The sequence below is a fragment of the Schistocerca americana genome, chromosome 3, assembly GCF_021461395.2.
Source record: "Schistocerca americana isolate TAMUIC-IGC-003095 chromosome 3, iqSchAmer2.1, whole genome shotgun sequence".
In the NCBI taxonomy this organism is placed as follows: domain Eukaryota; kingdom Metazoa; phylum Arthropoda; class Insecta; order Orthoptera; family Acrididae; genus Schistocerca; species Schistocerca americana.
Genome location: NC_060121.1, coordinates 573021541 through 573039855, shown reverse-complemented (window position 1 = coordinate 573039855; position 18315 = coordinate 573021541). Strand labels below are relative to the sequence as shown.

At 40.3% G+C, this 18315-nt stretch overlaps 1 protein-coding gene across 1 annotated transcript in view; it reads left to right on the top strand.

Moving 5' to 3' along the window:
• Positions 1–18315, top strand: part of LOC124607258 (cholinesterase-like) — a 99507-nt gene that overhangs the window by 14687 nt on the left and 66505 nt on the right. The window contains exon 4 of the mRNA XM_047139533.1: positions 12243–12428. Within this exon, the coding sequence (XP_046995489.1) occupies positions 12243–12428 (186 nt within the window). The remainder of the gene's footprint in view (positions 1–12242; positions 12429–18315) is intronic.

Sequence of the window (18315 nt, the reverse complement as noted above, 5' to 3'; positions counted from 1 at the left end):
GCAGATTTGCAAAGCAAGCAGCATTAAGAGATTAGCAAAGCAATTGTAATATTACAACTAATCTAAGGCAATGTGCAGCAAACAATAAAAATAAATCATTAGTAAAACTGGCTTAACAGAATAATACAAAGTCAAATTCAATAACACTATGCCTGGCAAACAGCAGCAACTTATACCTAAACATGACATAGCTCAAGCAGAAAAAATATTACACTAAAATGGCCATGTCTAATACCTGTGTCACATCTTAACACTAGAGTGATGCATCATGTGAACTTACACTAGCAGATAAGTTACCAAATCGTAAAGAAATTATTTATGCAATTCCTGTGAAAGGAAATGTATATTTATGTGCCCTCGTTTTCTTGGAAGTAGATCATAAATTTCTTATTGACTGGATCTGTAGGCATAAAATAACTATATTAGTACATACATTAAATTTTATTTTAACCAATGCTGCAGTGCAGCTAGAAACTTAATATTAAACAAAATGTGTAAATAAATACATAAAGCAAGCCATATGGCATTTTTCTCAACTAGCAAGACAATAGCCGTGAAATGTTTCTCATCGTTTCATTAGGTATTTCAGTAAATATCATAAATTACGACCTCCACAGTATGCTTTCAACAAGGAAATGTCAATAGCGAGTACAATGGCCTCCCCTTTCTTTTTTTCTACCTGTGCTTCTGATGAGGCACTCACACTAATGGCTTGTTCTCCAGGCGTCTAACGCAGCTGTGTGCCCACGACGCACGTGCAGGTGGTCACTTAACTTTCTTACGGAAATATTTACGACAGCAGCTTCCGCTACAGTGACAGTCTCACATAAAAATATTTCACAGGTCAAGAATTTGCGTTGCAAATGTGTAGAAACAAAATCCTATGAATATAACAGTGTCATCTACCTCAAACGCACTTTAAAAATCATGCTCCCTTACGAAATACGACATTCAACGCTCTCATAGTATCACAATGGTTCCGAAAAAATATGAACAGTTCACACAGTGCAGACAAAATACAATTTCATAAGTGTGAAGTTATCCAACTGTGTAATTACGTAAACATGTGTCACTGACATAGTAAAAAGAATGTTTGTTTCTCTGTCAAATAATCAGATAGCTGTGTAATTCTGTGTTAGAGAAATATGGTACCGATGTGTAAAGTTGTATAAGCAAATACCATATTAGCTAGGGTTCCTTGTGGTTGCCACACACATGGTACACAAAGTAAGCGTGTACCCCCCTGAGGATTAATGTAATTATACCCTCAGGTGTTACAGATTACAGCAATGGAATGAAATGTATCACGGAAAACTTTCTTTGTAATTCAAAAATCTTTAAAAATAAATGTTTCAAGTACAAAATTAATCACTCAAATACGTGTACTGTAGCGCTAAATGTGCGTCTTGTTGCAACATAATCTGTGTGGAAGTGTCATAGTTATCGTCCTCCGAAAGCTAAGTTCTGCAGAAGTCAATGTACTTACCTCATAATACACAAAAGTGAAATGCTTTGCGTATAAATGTCTTAGTTATTACACTTATTGCCTTGATGAGGAATGTACTGTGCTGTAACGTATTGTTGTGCTACGGAAAAGGCAGTGTCATTGTAGCTATACCACAAAAGTTACTACTAAAACCTGTTTTACTTTCCAGAATAAAACAGAAAACTGTGCAGATATAAAACAGAAACACTGCAAAAGCAACATTGTAAATTGTCACTCATTAGTAGCGTCGTGATAAAATCGTTTAGCTGTCACATAAACTAACCACTGTGCCATCTGGTACCTCAGTGAAAGTACTTAAAATCCAGAATATATTTTCAAGTAAACCAAAATGTTGCATTAAAATCTCATTAGCAGTACTGGTAAATGTTCTAAGTATGTAAGCCTTATAGTCGTTCCATAATCGTGCAACTAACAAGCAAGAATGTACACACACAATAACACTGTGACGTCTGTTCACTATAACAATGCATTCGTCATTTCTGTTTCAATAAGTTCTCTTGGTTCTTCACTGTATATTTAACTTCAAACATTGTTGCATGTTAACAGATTCTAAGTCTGACAAGCATACTAGTAATGTAAAGTGAAAAGTTTTATGGCAATGACAAAGTTAAAAAGCAGATTATCTTTCAATAAACGGTTTTACATGTGAAATGTGGTGTAAACCTTTACTCTTCCTAGTACGCAGAGTTTCAACTTCAACGCAATTATCATGTGGTATACGTCGGATTCTGTAAGGTCCATTGAAAACTAGAAAGAATTTCTGACTCAAGTGTTTCTTCTTATGTGACAATGAATGAGCTTTAATGAGAACTTTCTGACCAATATATAATTTCTTTGCATTTGCTTTACCGTGTAGTTCTCTCCTTTTGTCTGCTGCAGATTTTATATTTTTAAGAGCCAAATCAATTATGTCTTTGTGTCGAAGTTTACGTTTATTCGGGAAAGGTACAAGCTCTCTGATTCTGTTCGGTGGTTCCTCATTCTTCAGTACAAGAGTAGGTGGTAAAGCAGTGGAATCATGAGGCATTTCATTCAGCACAGTTTGAAATAATTGAAGATATCTGTCCCAATGCTGATGCTTTCTGTGACAATAAAGTCTGCAAAGCTTATTGATTTCTTTCATAATCCGTTCAGACGGGTTGCAATGTGGTGAGTACAATGAAATAAAAACAGGTTTCATTTTATGATTCCGAAGCGTGCGTGACCAAACAGCAAATCTGAATTGCGGTCCGTTATCTGAAATGACTTTAGCAACGTGGCCAACATCACGTAAGAAATTTTTAACAAAGGCGTTGGATACAGATCGTCCAGTGGCTTTACGTAACGGAGTGAAAGAAACAAATTTTGAAGTAAGTTCAACAGCGACTAGAACGTACGAAAATCCATTGGATGTTCTGACAAGCGGTCCCAAGAGATCAACAGCAGCAAATTCTTTTAATTTAGAAGGAATAATAGGAAACAACGGAGCACGATGTGAGACAGTAGATGGTTTCGCCTTTTGACAAAGTTTACAAATAGACAAGACTCTTCGAATTCTTTTTTTCATATTGTTAAAATAACAAGTCGTTCGAAGAATATGATAACATTTTCGTGGACCAAAATGTGCGTAGCTGAAATGAATGTACCAAATGAGCTTATTAACAAAATCGTCAGGAATGCAAAGTACCCATAGCTTGTCATCAACAGTGCAGCGTTTGAACAGTATGTTGTTTCTAACCAGATAATAATGCCAAATCTGTGTGTGTGTCTTTTCATGCCATTTGCTCTTGATGTCTTTCCAAATCGGATCTTTATCTTGTTCATGAGCAATGTCCTTTAAAGATGTGGTGATGAAGTTTTCAAAGGCGACTTTCTGAATGTAAAGAATACTGAAATTTTTCTCGAGGTTGCCTTCTGTGGTACTTTTCTCAAGCCCAGCCGGTGCGCGTGACAGTGCGTCCGCAACAATGTTCTCCTTGCCGGAAATGTAGACTATTGTGAAGCGGAATTCTTGCAGAAACAATGCCCAACGTTTTAACCTGTCATAATTTAATTTTGAAGACATAAGAAATTGTAATGCACGATGATCACTGTATACTTTTACGTGCTTACCAGAAAGAAAGAAACGGAATTTGTTAAATGCCCAAACGATAGCTAAAGCTTCAAATTCAGTAACGGAATAATTTTTTTCAGATTTTGTTAGCACTCGGCTAGCAAAAGCAATGGTTTTCTGAATGGTAGTGTCATTTTCTATGGCTTCTTGAAATAAATGGGCACCAAGACCGACTTTAGAAGAATCCGTGCTAAGGCGGAAATCTTGTGACAGATCTGGATGAGCTAAGATTGGCGCATTAAGTAGCGATTCTTTCAAAGAATTGAATTCCAATTGTGCTTGTTCGTCCCAGTTCCAAATAGTTTTTTTTCCAGTGAGAGAACAAAGTTTTGGTGTAACAAGAATTTGCATATTCAGAAAACGACGGTAAAAATTTACGAGACCTAGAAAACTGCGGAATTGTCTTTTTGTGGATGGAACTGGAATGGCTCTGATTGCTTCTAACTTTTCAGGATCCGGCTGAATGCCTTCAGAAGAAATAATATGTCCCAAAAACTTCACCTTTGTCCTACCGAATTCAGACTTTTCCAAGTTAACTGTAATTCCAGATTCTGCAAAAATACGTAACAAACTGTTGAGGATGCGATTATGTAGTTCCCATGAAGCTTCTGCTATTAGAATATCGTCCACATATAAGGTGATGTGACGTTATAAGAACTCAGATAATATGAACTTTAGCCCGCGAATGAATGCTGCTGAAGAAATGTTCAAACCAAAGGGAAGTTTCCGAAACTGATAACAAACGCCGAAACAAAGGAAAGCTGTGTATTTTCTACATTCTGGATGAAGTTCGATCTGATAAAAGCTGGATCTGAGATCAATGGAAGACAACACTTTTACACCATTAACATTTTGAAGAAGTTCTTCCAACGTTTGCGGCCTGTCTGTTTCAGGAATAATGATCGTATTGATTTGTCTCGAATCTAAGACAAGCCTGATCGATCCATTTTTCTTCTCAACAACATGTAATGGATTGTTGTATGAGCTTACTGCAGGCTCAATAATGCCCTCGTCAAGCATAGATTGTATTTCTGTTCTAACACGGTCCCTATAATGTGCTGGAATTACATATGGTCTAACACAAAATTTAGTATGCTCACGAACACGAAATTGGTATTGAAATCCCTTGATTGTTCCTGTTTTATGAGTAAAAACTGTGGAAAGTTCTTGTAAAATCTCAAAAAGGTCCTGCCTATCAGTGTCATTACAATTCTCAATTGTTTGAATTTTATTCTGAATTAACTCATTAATTTCAAATATGCCGTCGATATCATCCCTGTCAGTTCTTGCAGAGTGATTGTTAGTGTCTAGTTCCGTAGAAAATTCCGAACTGTTGTCCAACAGAAGGTAAAGCCGATTGATTTATTCGTCATGGTTTGAGAGCCAATCTTCAAATTTCAAAGCTATTGACTTACCTTCCTTCTCTAAACTTATTTCAGCATCGTGAAAGTTTAAGATTGCTTTGAATTCATTCAAAAAGTCTACTCCCAATATAATTTCCGTCGACAATAATGGAACAATAAGAAAGTTCGTAGAGAAGCTGTGGCTTTGAAAAAAGAAGTCTAAGCTGGTTTGTTGGCGTACATCTACACTTTTTCCAAAGATTGCACCTTGTAATTTAATCTTACGTAACGGAAGTGTGGGGCAATCGTTCGATTTGTTGCATTTGCTAAAGGCTGTTTCACTAATTACTGAGATGGGACTGCCAGAGTCAAGTACTGCCGTAAATTTTACGTCATTTACAGTAATGTGAATCACAGGATATGCAATGTTGTTAAGTTTTACGTCGTGTTCCTGGAGTAAGATGTCCCTAATGTCTTCCATTTTTACGTAATTACTAGCTACGGCAGCTGCGTCATCAGTTTCATAAGTACGTTTTGTTGCTGCCAGCGGTGTGAGTCATTGCCTATTGTCTCTTTGTCGGCGCGCGTCGTTATTGGGATTTGGAGACTTAACTTCTACAAATTCACCGTGACGAGAGGGCCCTGCTCTGTTTGAATCCCGCCAGTTCTGATGCAGTTCAGGTCTGTCGTTACGATCATATCGTCTGTCGTCATGTCGGTAGATTCCATAGTTTCTTTCTTGTCGGTCACATGGTGGAGAATTTCTCCCTGAATCGTAACTGCACGCTGGTCCGTTGCGTCTAAAGTTATTCTGTCTCCCTTGATAGTATTTATTTTGGTTCCCATATTGTCTGTTTCTCTTATTGTCTCTGTGATAGTCATTACCACGGAGAGGTGATCTTTCCCTGTAGTTATTAGTACTCTGCCAACGGTTGTCGTACGGGTGGTGTCTGTTTTGGTCACGATATGTGTTGTGAGAATAGCCTTGTCGTGTCAAGTTATTACTTCTTTCATCGCGGAATTGCGACGGATGTGACCTGTAATTGTTGTGTTCCTGGTTTCGCGTTCCGCGATTGTCAGTGTCAATTTCTAATTCTTGTAAAAGTCCCTGAAATGCTTCAATGTTGTCTTTGCAACGTCCTGCCAAAATAATACGTCGTAAATGTTCAGGCAGTTTGATTAAGCAAATGCGGATGAGTTCTGAGGGGCTGTATGGGTTTGAAAGATACTGATTCTTATGCAACATGTCTTCAAAATATTTCATAAGACTGGAAAATTCAGATTGTTCGAAACGTTTCATCATTATGATGCTATGTTTTACTCGGTCTTGTGTGGCTTGAGACCAATGTGCTGAGAGGAAGGCATGGTAAAACTCTCCTTCACTGTGGCAATCGTGAATTACCGATCGCATTCTTACAGCTGGTTCATTCTCCAAGTAGCCACACATACATTCTAATCTGTGTTCTAACGACCAGTTGGGATGAAAACAATGCGAGAATTGATGGAGCCATGCTTGTGGATGAATGTCGTTGCCAGAATTCTTAAATGTTTGGAATTTACGTGTAGTAATGAACAGCTTATAGTCAAAATCATCATGTCGGCGAGTCGCATATCGGTCATTGTTAGGTCGTGTCGGCCGTTCCATATCAAAATTCGGTGCACATTGCCAATTTCTTTCATAACTTCCGAAATGCCCTGTGTTATTATTTTGTGGCTGTTCTGTATTTCTGTGTCCCTCTTCCCGTATTGGGGCGCGAGTATCCTCTGAAATACGTAATTCTTGTATTACCTGTGTCAGCTGATCTTGTATTTCCCGGATTTCTCTTTTGTACTGTGTATTGATTTGATTTTGATTGTGTTTGAATTTTCTAATTTGTTCATACTCTTCTGTGTCAGTGAAGGCTACAGGTCTTGTGTCATTCAGATCATCATCTACCTTTGTAGATAAGTTAGTGACCTGATCCGAAAGTTCGGCTACTTTCTCCGATAGTGAACACATTTCCTCAGTGTGTTTTTCTGAACCAAGTTTCAGGGTGTCCATTTGTGTTGAAATCGAATCTACTGCGTCCTTTAAGTTTTCCTGAGTTATTGCAAGTTGCGTAACCGAATCGGTAGATGCAACTGAGTCAATTTTAGCCCACAAGGTCTCATGATTTTCATGAACAATGGCTTGCAGTTCTTTTATGGCTGCTTCGTGATTCTGTAATGCATTTTCATGCCGCGAAAAAATAGGTTGAAAATGCTCACAAATTTGTGTTTTTACGTCATTACAGACTTTTTGACATTTCGATTCAATGTTATGTAACTCAGTAGTTAAATCTTCACGTGTTTGCTCAAGTGTGGTGTCTAACTTTTGAAGATTTTGTTCCATTGTGTCTAACTGTTGCTGTGTTTGTCTCTGATGATGTTCCATTGTGTCTAACTGTTGCTGTGTTCGTCTCTGATGTTGTTCCATTGCGTCTAACTTTTTAAGATTTTGTTCCACTGTGCCTAACTTTTTAAGATTTTGTTCCACTGTATCTAACTTTCGAAGATTTTGTTCCATTGTGTCTAACTTTTGAAGCTTTTGCTGTGTTTGTCCCATTTGCTGTATTAATTGTAATAACAATGCACTGGTGTCTGGAACATGTTCCTCAGTGCTTTTCGGCAGTGAATTTGCACCGGAAACATTCACATTTTGACAAGCAGAAAATGTGTCTTGACTTACTTGAGAAAACGGTGAGGATCCAAAACCTGAATCTACAGTATTCGCGAGATTGTTTCCTGTCATTTCGGATTCCTAAGGCGAGCTGTTGCCGACCGATCGATCGATAATGTTTCCCTGTTCTCTAATTGTTTCACTGTCTACACCATTGTTTGCCGCCCGCTCCATTTCCCTATGCACAATTACCAAATTACTACTTTGAACATTAGTTAATTCATTACTCTGCGGCGCTAACACACGGCTTTCGTCTTCACTGTCATTTCTCAATTTACTTTGGAGCCTAGTATTACGTTTTTCACACGCCATTATTGTCACAATATTTCACGATAACACAGAAAAGCACAATTTTAAGAGCAAAAATAAGAGAACACATTAACATAACACTGAAAATAATATCTAGTTAATTGCAGCTGCGAAATACTTGGTGCAAATCTACATGCATGCCACAACTGTTTTACTGTACAACAATGAAAGATTGCAACTACAAAGGAGATTTTCTCTACAATTACGCGCTAGCAATAAAGAAAAGCTACACTAATTACACAAACTACAAGAAAAAAAAAATCAGAAGATTCCAGTGAGGTATCTTCGGCTAAGGGTCGACATATGAAACATCCCCTTTAAACAATTATACATGACTGTGCTTAAACTGACACACAATATTTTGTTAGCGCAACGCAATCTGACTTTCAAAATTCCCTACAAAAGAATGGCCCTGACTAACATTAAACTATACCTTTCACAAATCACATACCTGACAAAAATCTTCGCTGCTCAAGCTACTGCAATACAGCGAGCGCCACTACTGCCAGCTAAATAAAAGATTCAAACTATGGAAGGTACTAACTACTGATAGGGATAGTTAGCAAATGAAAGATATTAATAGAGAACAAACAATGTATTTACCTTCATATCATCATATATAAATATAGCAGTTCATGACAAATTTCAAAACTCCGCCATCTCTCTCCCCACATCCACCACTGCTGGCGGCTCACCTCCAACTGCGCAACGCTACGCGCTGTTCACAGCCAGCTGCCTAACACTACAATGGCGAGTATTACAACAATACAAAGCAGCCACAGACTGCACACAGCACAGCCAGTGATTTTCATACAGAGGTGGCGTTACCAATAAAAAACCTAAACAGCCTACTTACACGGCTACAAACACTTTTCCGAGCGATGAGATAGGCAGCCAAGAGTTGCATTCACTTCACAAGATGGTAACTCAGATTAGTCTAACGAATGACTAATGACAATCTTGGTGAAGCTACCTGACGTCCAATACATCAAATGCAGGAATGGAACAACACGCCAAAGCCGGAACCGGCGGACTGCACTACTCCCCAGAATACTGTGCTTAGAGCGCCCGGAACGGGAAAGGGATCATTACCACCAGAATATAAGAATCACAAACGGGCTACAATCAAGAAAGCTATCAAAACTACGCGCCTTACCGGACAGCGGTGCCAAGGCGAGGAAACGTACACCGCCGTTACATACACTAACACCCAGGGCAGGTAACAGTGATGTTAGCAGAAAAAAACATCGCTGGTTGAACTTAACAAAGCCTAACAAGCTGAACACAGTAAATAGTAATAAAATCGAGGAAGGTTAATCAGATCCGCCTTCCCCAAGCACTCCAGTCGCTGCTCTTCGCGTCGGCGACACTACGAGCAGCAACACGAACCCAAGTCACTGGAGAAGCGCGGGATATCACAATGGTGGAGGTTTCTCTACTTGAACTGAAATGCACTCATCTTAAAGCCTGCAGGATCTGGTTTACGACGACGTCGTGCGCCCTCGTGGCCACATCCCTTCCATCCCGCAGTCCATACGCGCCGCCATCGGTGCCGGCGTGTTCTCGCACTGCGCGGACCTGGCTCGTCCTGAGTCCCCAACCGAACTGCCACACTCGGAAAAAAACGACGTCGCCCCAAAGATAGGGCATCAGTTATTACATATCGATTACCGACACTGCTGCCACTAACGGACAGGCAACGCTTGCGAAACGAGTGGTGCCAGTCAAGACGAGAAGAAGACAAACAACCGCAATCATGCCAAGTAAAGGACATATCGATATGATGATTGTAAAGGTAGTAGGGTGGAAAAGCATTTCATAACGTATGCTTGGGACAGCCAATAGAACTAATGAAAACAGTCTCACTGTTAGATCATCTTCAAGTATCTTAGGTGATCTGGCGCTAATACAGTTAATTCGGTCAACAGCAAGTGTAGGTTTCCTGACAAACAGCGCAGTATCTGTACAGATTGTGGATGACGAGTCCGCACCGAATAACGTACATTTGGTCTCAACCATGTTCTTAATTCGTAATTTTTATGTAATACTTACATGTTTCATACGTGCCTAACGCTCCCAGAAACTCATAAACGGTATTTTCTTCCCTTAGCAAGCCACCATATCACCACACTCAATACTCGGTAGTTATTTTCTTTTCTTTTGAAAGCAGCTGGAAACTTGGCAGTGTAAATGAACTAGGAAGTACATACATGGGAGACACCAAAAAGACAGAAGCTCAGACCATCCTTGTGCATTATACTGCTGTCATTGAGACTTTTCATTGTTTTTCTCCAACAGCCTTAACTGCGTAAATAAAATGGCGCTTCGCTTCATGAAATGTCACAAGAATGAGGAATTACGAGGAACGTTTAATAATTAATGCAACAAAATATTTTTATTGGCCAGTTACGGTTGAGTAATACGGAATTGCTAGTGGAGTGTCGTGGAATATTCTCACTTCAGCCCCTATAATTTCATGAAATTCCGATAGGTGGCGGTACTATACGTAGCCTTCACAATGGTTTCTGCAGCGGAGATGCGTTCCAAGCAGAAAGTAGTCACTGACTTTCGTTTGGTGGAAAACCAGAAGGTCGTAAATATTCGTATGCTGTTGCAGAACGTCTACGGGGACCTTGCAGTGAACAAAAACTTAGTGAGCCGTTGGGACATGCACCTGGTATCATCCCAACAAAGTCGCACAAACCTGTCCGATCAGCCGCGTGCTGCTTGGCCCCATACAGCTGTGAGTGGTGCAATGTTGGAAAGTGCGGACATACTCATTCAAGGTGATCCACGGATCTTAGTCAAACACCTCGCTCCGCAACTGGACTTCTTTATCGATAGACACACTCGTCCACCAGTTGGGGTACCCAAAGGTGTTTTCCCACTTGGTTGTTCTACCTTCCGACTTTCATCTGTCTGGCCTAATTAGTCCGTGGGAAGTAGCACGTGGAAGATTGGGAGATTACTCACGAGGCGAAACATTGCCCCAGATATCGACAAGTAGAGTGGTACTATGCAGTATACGGGCCCATCCAGTGCGGTGGCGTCAGGCTGTCGCATTGAACGAAGATTTTGTTTGAAAATAGTGTTTTGTAGCCGAAAATATGTGCAGTGATATAATGTATTTGAATTCTAAATAAAACTGGCCTGCTTCCAGAAAAAAGTGTTGCATTAAAACTGCGATTAAACGTCATTTTTCGGCACTCCGTGTTACATAGGAATATCTTGATCAAAAATTTTACCTTAATATTCACACCAAGTTTCAAAAACATCATATTGATGCCTGTGCTATAGAAATATACTTTTACATATAAAACACATCCGCTACATGGATCTCTACATTTTATTTGTTAAGGTGATTTGGTAACGAACCGCCTTCTAGTGCTTGTTAAGATTTTTTTTAGGGATCTCACAACACTGCCAGCCGATCAGAACTTGTTTTCCATGTTTACGTACATGTTTCTCTATTCTTGTCATTCGACTACCGTGTTGGATACACCAGGCTTTTCATTTTATATTATGAAATATTGTATTCTAATTATTTTTCGGAATGTTGCATTCTGCGACGATATTTCTTGCTTGATCTTGCTTTGTGTATGGTGCATGAATAGTTCAAGTACTTTTGGACAACATCACAGATCTTAGACTGTGACAATCCTGTCATCGATGGGTCAGTAGACATCCCTGCCTAAATTCCATCAGTCTCTTTCACGATTATTCAGATTATTCATAGATGTTGGTATTGTATAACTGAAACCACTGCAAATGGTCATAGACACCAAATGCAATAGGCAAGTGTAGTATTTACAAGTGAAGACAATAGATTTTTATACAGTCCTGTTTTAACCTTTTGTTGTTTGAAATATCGATCAAAATGCTCAAACTCGTGAAGACATTATGTAATAACAACTGCTGAAACCTGTATGCAGCAGTAAGAGCGACCTCTGGCACTCAGCAGAGTTTTCCCCAGCTATGTGGCCGAACTTTTCGTACATCTGGCTTACGCCTCTCCCTCTCTCTCTTTCTCTCTGTGACACCCGATCGCTCACATCCTGAACGCACGTACCTGAAAAACCCCTTCCTCTCTTCTCGGAACTGCCATCCACTGCAAACGACAACTACATTTCAAGTAATTACTGGAAACAGATCTTACAGGCTGAATTGTTATGTGAATAATCAACAAAAGAACTGCAATAAGGACATTTCCATGCGTCAGTAACTATCAGTCAGCAATGTGGGTTTCTGCTGCGAATTACGTTCTCATGTCATGAATCTCATGGCTGATTCCAGGTTTCCTGAGCACGGGAGACGCTGTCGCCCCTGGCAACGCGGGCCTCAAGGACCAGAGGCTGGCGCTGACCTGGGTACAGAGAAACATCGCCAGCTTTGGCGGCGACCCACAGCAGATCACGATATTCGGACACAGTGCCGGTGGGATGTCTATCTCTCTGCACTTCGTCTCACCGATGTCCGCAGGTCAGGAGAACTTCTAGCAGCGTCTCTTTCCACCTTTACAGAGTTTCGTCTGAAGATTTCACAACAGCTGTTCCTTTGATGTGGTTCTAAATTCCGAATACGAACTCTAGATAAAGGAGCATGCTACGTATCAATCATAGCGACATGCCGACACTGGGTCAACAAAAAATGCCGGAATAGCATGAAGATATGCAGTATCGACAGCCATCCTGTTGAACTAGATATTGGGTTGGGTTGTTGCTACGGCAGTTTTACGTGCACATAGCGCACAGTATACGTTTCGTACAGTAATATTATGCAAGATTAAATGTGTGTGAATTCGTAAGGGACTAAACTGCTTAGGTCATTGGTCCATAGACTTACACACTGCTTAAACTAACTTATTCTAAGGACAACACACACACCCATGCCCGAGGGAGGACTCGAACCCCCGGCGGGAATGCAAGATTATCGATAGTCCAAGAGTGATTGGATAGGAGTAGCATAGAACCCGTAGCTTCGTCTCATGATTCTGAACAATATTCCAAGAAATCGGAAACATTCAGCAGTCGAACGTCTACGGCCGACTTCATGTGACAATGCAATGGAAAGCCATACCCGTCGCCTTAAATGCCCGAAGACGTCCAACCAGCACAACACGTCCTACGACCAGAGACCAAGCAGCCAACTACGGATCACACATTGCAAACTTATCTCTGTCAAAGGCTTGAAAGTGCTGTCACCTTGATTCTTATGTAATAGTTCACATGGGGTGGTGCAGAATGTAGCACTGATACACGTCACGTGTGCTTTCCCACTCTCGTCGAATCTTGCAAATTAGTTTGTCCCTTATAGCAAAGCAGAGAGTGATCCTAGGTCCTTTTATGTGTCAGTAGTGTATCTATCGAGGATATTACTGGCTCCCTTTGCCCTCATATGCGGTACAGAAATGCCACTGACTTTAAGTGTAAGTGTTAATGCGAGTTTCCTACAGGTAGGACAATGACGTCACAATCCAAGATTGTGTAGCAATGACTTCACCATCATCAAATAACAAACCTAGATCTTACCTTCCCCTCCCCCTCCCTCCGCCTCCCACTTCCCATCTCGTCTTTATCTATTCTCCCATAGTATTAAAACTAAACAACCAATCACCCTACGGTATTTCACTGTAAATCAAAATTAAATCAAAATGTAGCCCTAGAGTAGCCATCCAAAGCAGCTGCCAGTCTACTTTTTTTTTTTTTTTTTTTTTTTTGCTCCAACTTCAAAATTAATTTTCTAAGAACTTACATCTTACATAAACGTGCATATTTAAAATACATTAGCTACACACACACACACACACACACACACACACACACACACACACACACACACATACACAATAATCCAGATATGTACATGTTGATTTACTTCACAATGTTCTTTACAAGTTTAAAATGTTTCAAAAAATACGTCAGGTACATAACAAAGGCATTGCTTGCATTAAGCGCCACAATGTTATTTTCTACACACACACACACACACACACCTGTCAAACTTAATATATAACATGATTGTAGCTCTGAAATTATGTGCCCAATGCTGTTTTCATGCCTAAATAAAACAATTTAAGTAATTCAGCTTTTTAGGCTCACACATGATGTAAGATGCAGTGCACCCTCAAATTATATATTTCTACATCTGAGTGGTTCTATGATGCTTTTCAAGTCTGACAATAGTATCTGCACGTCAAAACATGTAAAGGGTGTCATTTAAATGTGAGTAGGTAATTGGTGCCTCATAGAAGGAAATCATATCACGCAGCGTTTTTACAAGATTTTGAGTAATGCTACACCTTAGCGAACACCATCTTAGCGAGTACTACAGTACAAAATATAAGCGATGCTATTAACACAATAAGACTGTCTTTTATTTACAATTAAAGTAAATGTAACAGAGGTTATGTACAAATCGAACATTTGAAGTATTCTGCGACATTTACCAATCAGCAGAACAGTGCAGAACACTCTGAATCGTTTACACACTGCATTTTCTACCAAATAACACCAAAATCTAAACACAATATTCAATGTAAGAGAAAGATAAAAATAAAAGCACATTCAAAGTAGCCAAAAGCGAAACGGAATGACTAAACAATAATTTAGGAAGGAAGATAGAGTTGTTTTGATGTGCTTTTAACTATGATACAGCACTTAAACTGCATCGATTCGTAATACGCTAGGAGACCTCTTTTAATAAGTACATTAATCACAACTCGACAAAAGACAGTGATGGAACAAGACAGAGGTTAAACATAGCCGAAGATGAGGGTGCAACAAGGCACCGATCAGATATGCTTGCAACCAAAATATGTAAAATTTTGAGTTCAAACCACATGTAGCACTGTTGTCATAAATTAATTATTCCATAAGGTTTTCGAGAAATACACATGGCTTCTGTATTGTTTTAGTGACAAAAATTATAGATAAGCAGAACGTGTTGATGACTAAAGTTTGATTGTAGTACCAGATGTCGCAATCGCAAAGGCCTTCCAAATTGAATATTTCCACATTTAAATTGTTTGTAGTACATGTGGCTTATTTATTGCCAGTACTGAAATATACTCACGTGAAAAAGGCATGGAATGCCTCCTAATATTGTGTCGGAAGTCCTTTTGCCTGGCGTATTGCAGCAGCTCGATGAGGTACGGACTGAACAAATGCAGGAAGTCCACTGCAGGAATATTGAGCGATGCTGTCTCTATAGCCGTCCATAATTGCGAGTGTTGTCGATGTTCTCTCGAGGAGACATCGACATAAAGTAGCACTCTGCCTGCGGGCAAGAAGATTCGCATGATTCAATGAAGCAGAGAGCAATATTGGTAGTAGCGTAGCTTATGGTAGGGTCTCGTATGCCAGACAAGCCTCTTGCAGAGGATTCAGGCAAAGAGTGTCACACAACGTCTCGTATTTCCCTTTACCCAACCCTATGTTTTCCCTTCTTGAACTGGTAACATAGTACAGGGGGAACAGCCTCTCCAATGGAGTAAGCACTGAGGGAAAATCCCGGTACTCCAGGTTGTGGGTTTGCCATGGGTTTGACATCCTACCTCAGAATAAACAGCTTCTGCTATGTTTCCCAAAGAAAATAAAAAGCCTGACAGATCAAAAGGCATCAATTCTGGTTAAGAACAAGGACTGATTTGTGGGACATGGAATAAACAGGGGTTAGCAGGAGAAATTAAGAAATTCATTAAAGAAATGGAAGTACTGCAAATGTATATCCTGGTAACGACAAAAAGAAAAAAGAAAAGTTGTGGACAAGAAGTAATTGGTAATTATATTCTACTTTGGATTGATGTGGAAAAAACTGACAGAGCAGAAGCAGCCATAGCAGTTCTAATTAGAAGAAAATGGAAACAAAGAATAGTTAATTGGAAGTGAATGAATGAAACGACAATAAGTCTAAAAACAAAAATTCATTGAAGAAAACTGGAATTAATTTGGGATGTACATCCCTATCGACGATGTGCCTGATAAGGAGAGGGATTTCTCAGATGATTTACAAGACATAATTGATGAATGTCTAGAGGGATAGTAATTTTTAGTAAAACTGGACTGAAATGGACAAATTGGTAAAAGATTAAATGATGATGATCTATGACCATAAGGAGGGAATGGGGTAAAGCCGATCCTGGTGCACTCGTGATATCACACTGATATGCTAACTAATTAAACTGATAAATCAAACCACCCCTCCATCTCTCAGTCCCATTAACCTATCAGCCTACTAAGTGAAGTTATGATCGTTTAGGGACGATCAGTCCTCAGGTACCCCCACCCCTCCCCCTCCCACTCCTCTCCCACTGTCACTCTGTGAAAAGGCGCACTTGTTCAGTTCTGAGCCACCAGTCCTAGGAAATCCCACAGCCATCCCCTCCCCTCCCTCACTTCACCCTCCAAACTCCATCTGGAAACTGATGCAGAAAGACTTAGTCTGTGCTAACGGGGAAGGATCTCACGACAGAAAATTCAAATCAATGTCAATAGCATATTACTCCATATTCAGTTTGTGGGAGATAAGGCTCCTCCCTGGTAGGAAATAATTCAGTTGCAATACCTCCCCTAATATGATGTCATCCCGCATCCTACTTCTGATAGTAGTGCAGTTATGTCAGAATCCTTACTGTATTGATGCCAATGTTTTCCAAAACTATTGAGGTCCTTTTGATTGATCGCTTGCATATTTGGCAGGACCTATCTCATCAAAATGATTGATTGTGCGGAATAATGCAATTTGCAGGACAAACACTCGTCATACGTCCGAGGTTTTATGTGGACTGGCTAGTGTTTACACAAGCACCCTTCTCTCCCACCACGGCCCATATCTGGCGGAAAAAAGCCTTCCAATCACATCTTTGCACCACAGGGCAAACAAACCAGGAATCTCAGCCGCGCTGGACACGTCGGTTTCCCGTGGTCACAGGTTGGAAGACTTACCCGCACACAGGGCTGGCTCATGTGGAGCACAGACCAAAAGTTGTGCTAATCCAAAAACAAAGCATCAGGAGACAGAAACCACTTGCGCAGTTGTGCCAACAGGGAAGAGGTTGTACGAAGTATTAGCTTTCCACTGCCACAAATATCAGGCGTGATGTCCTGCCCTAATTACAGTGCAACCGTCTGATGGTGGGAATAACATATCACATACAAGAATATCGCTAACAAAGGCCTAAACATTTCAAATTCCACTCTGTCTAGCATGAATACCTCAAACAGACTCTATAAAATACACATCCATTAATAGCTTCAAGGAGATGCTAGGTGCTAGAAAAATAAGTCCCTTCCTGGACTTCACTGGAACCATCGCGACAACATGTCTGCTTGCCACAGTGTCCAAAAGCCTTGCGTCCAGGCCCACGGACGAGTATCAAAGGATCCCAGCACCCCACGTGACATCGGTGATCATATTACAATGACTGATATGGTCCACACCTATGTATGTACGAAGACAAAAGCAATTCAAGTAATTAAATTTCCGTCACAAGTAGATCGTAGCAGTAAATTTATTCGAGGTCTTTTGTGCACTGACATTTGAGAACACAAGCACCGTTCTCCACCACAACGTGCTCACCTTACGTGAAACATATCTGGAGAAAAATGCCTCCTGATTGCACACACTCACGATCACGAAGCTTGAGCTGCTTCAGGCTTGCAGGGAACCATGGAGGCCAAGACACAAACCAGACTGTGTGAATTCCAAGCAGAACAATTTACATGGTGGGTGGGGGTGGGGGGGGGGGGGGGAATAATCGTGCAGTGCAAACACTCGTCATTTTGAATTTTCTCATGAAACGCGTACTTTCGCTTCTGTCACAGCTCAAGCAGTATACTGGCTACTTCGCTATTCAGCCAACATAACTGCCATGTCCTACATAACAGGACTAGAGTACTAAACTCATTTTTGCCGCATCACGAAGTGCTAAGGGCACGCTCTACCTCTCTCACAGGATCACTCCTCACTTTCTAACTCACTTAAAGTAACCAAATGCTTTGTCACATATGAAGTCTCTTAGGTAACAGAACATAGGAGTTGCAAATATCACGTTTATAGTGTGTACGACTTAATAAAGTCACTAATATAGCTAACTTTATTATGATGGTCATCTCCCCCTGTGTAGCTTGGGGACTGAAGTTTCGTTAAAAGATAACGCCACAACGAAAAAACGCCTGTAGCCGCTCAACTCGTGGATCATGTCCATGTTCTCTAGCCCTAACTTCCACCCACCAGGCATGTCATTGATGTCAAATTCATTGACAAATTAACGAAATTGATCGTGACAGCTACTTCGCATGCTTTGTAAAGGAAAGAAAATGACTAGTATTAGTACAATGTACCCTCCACCACGCACCGTGCTGTGGCT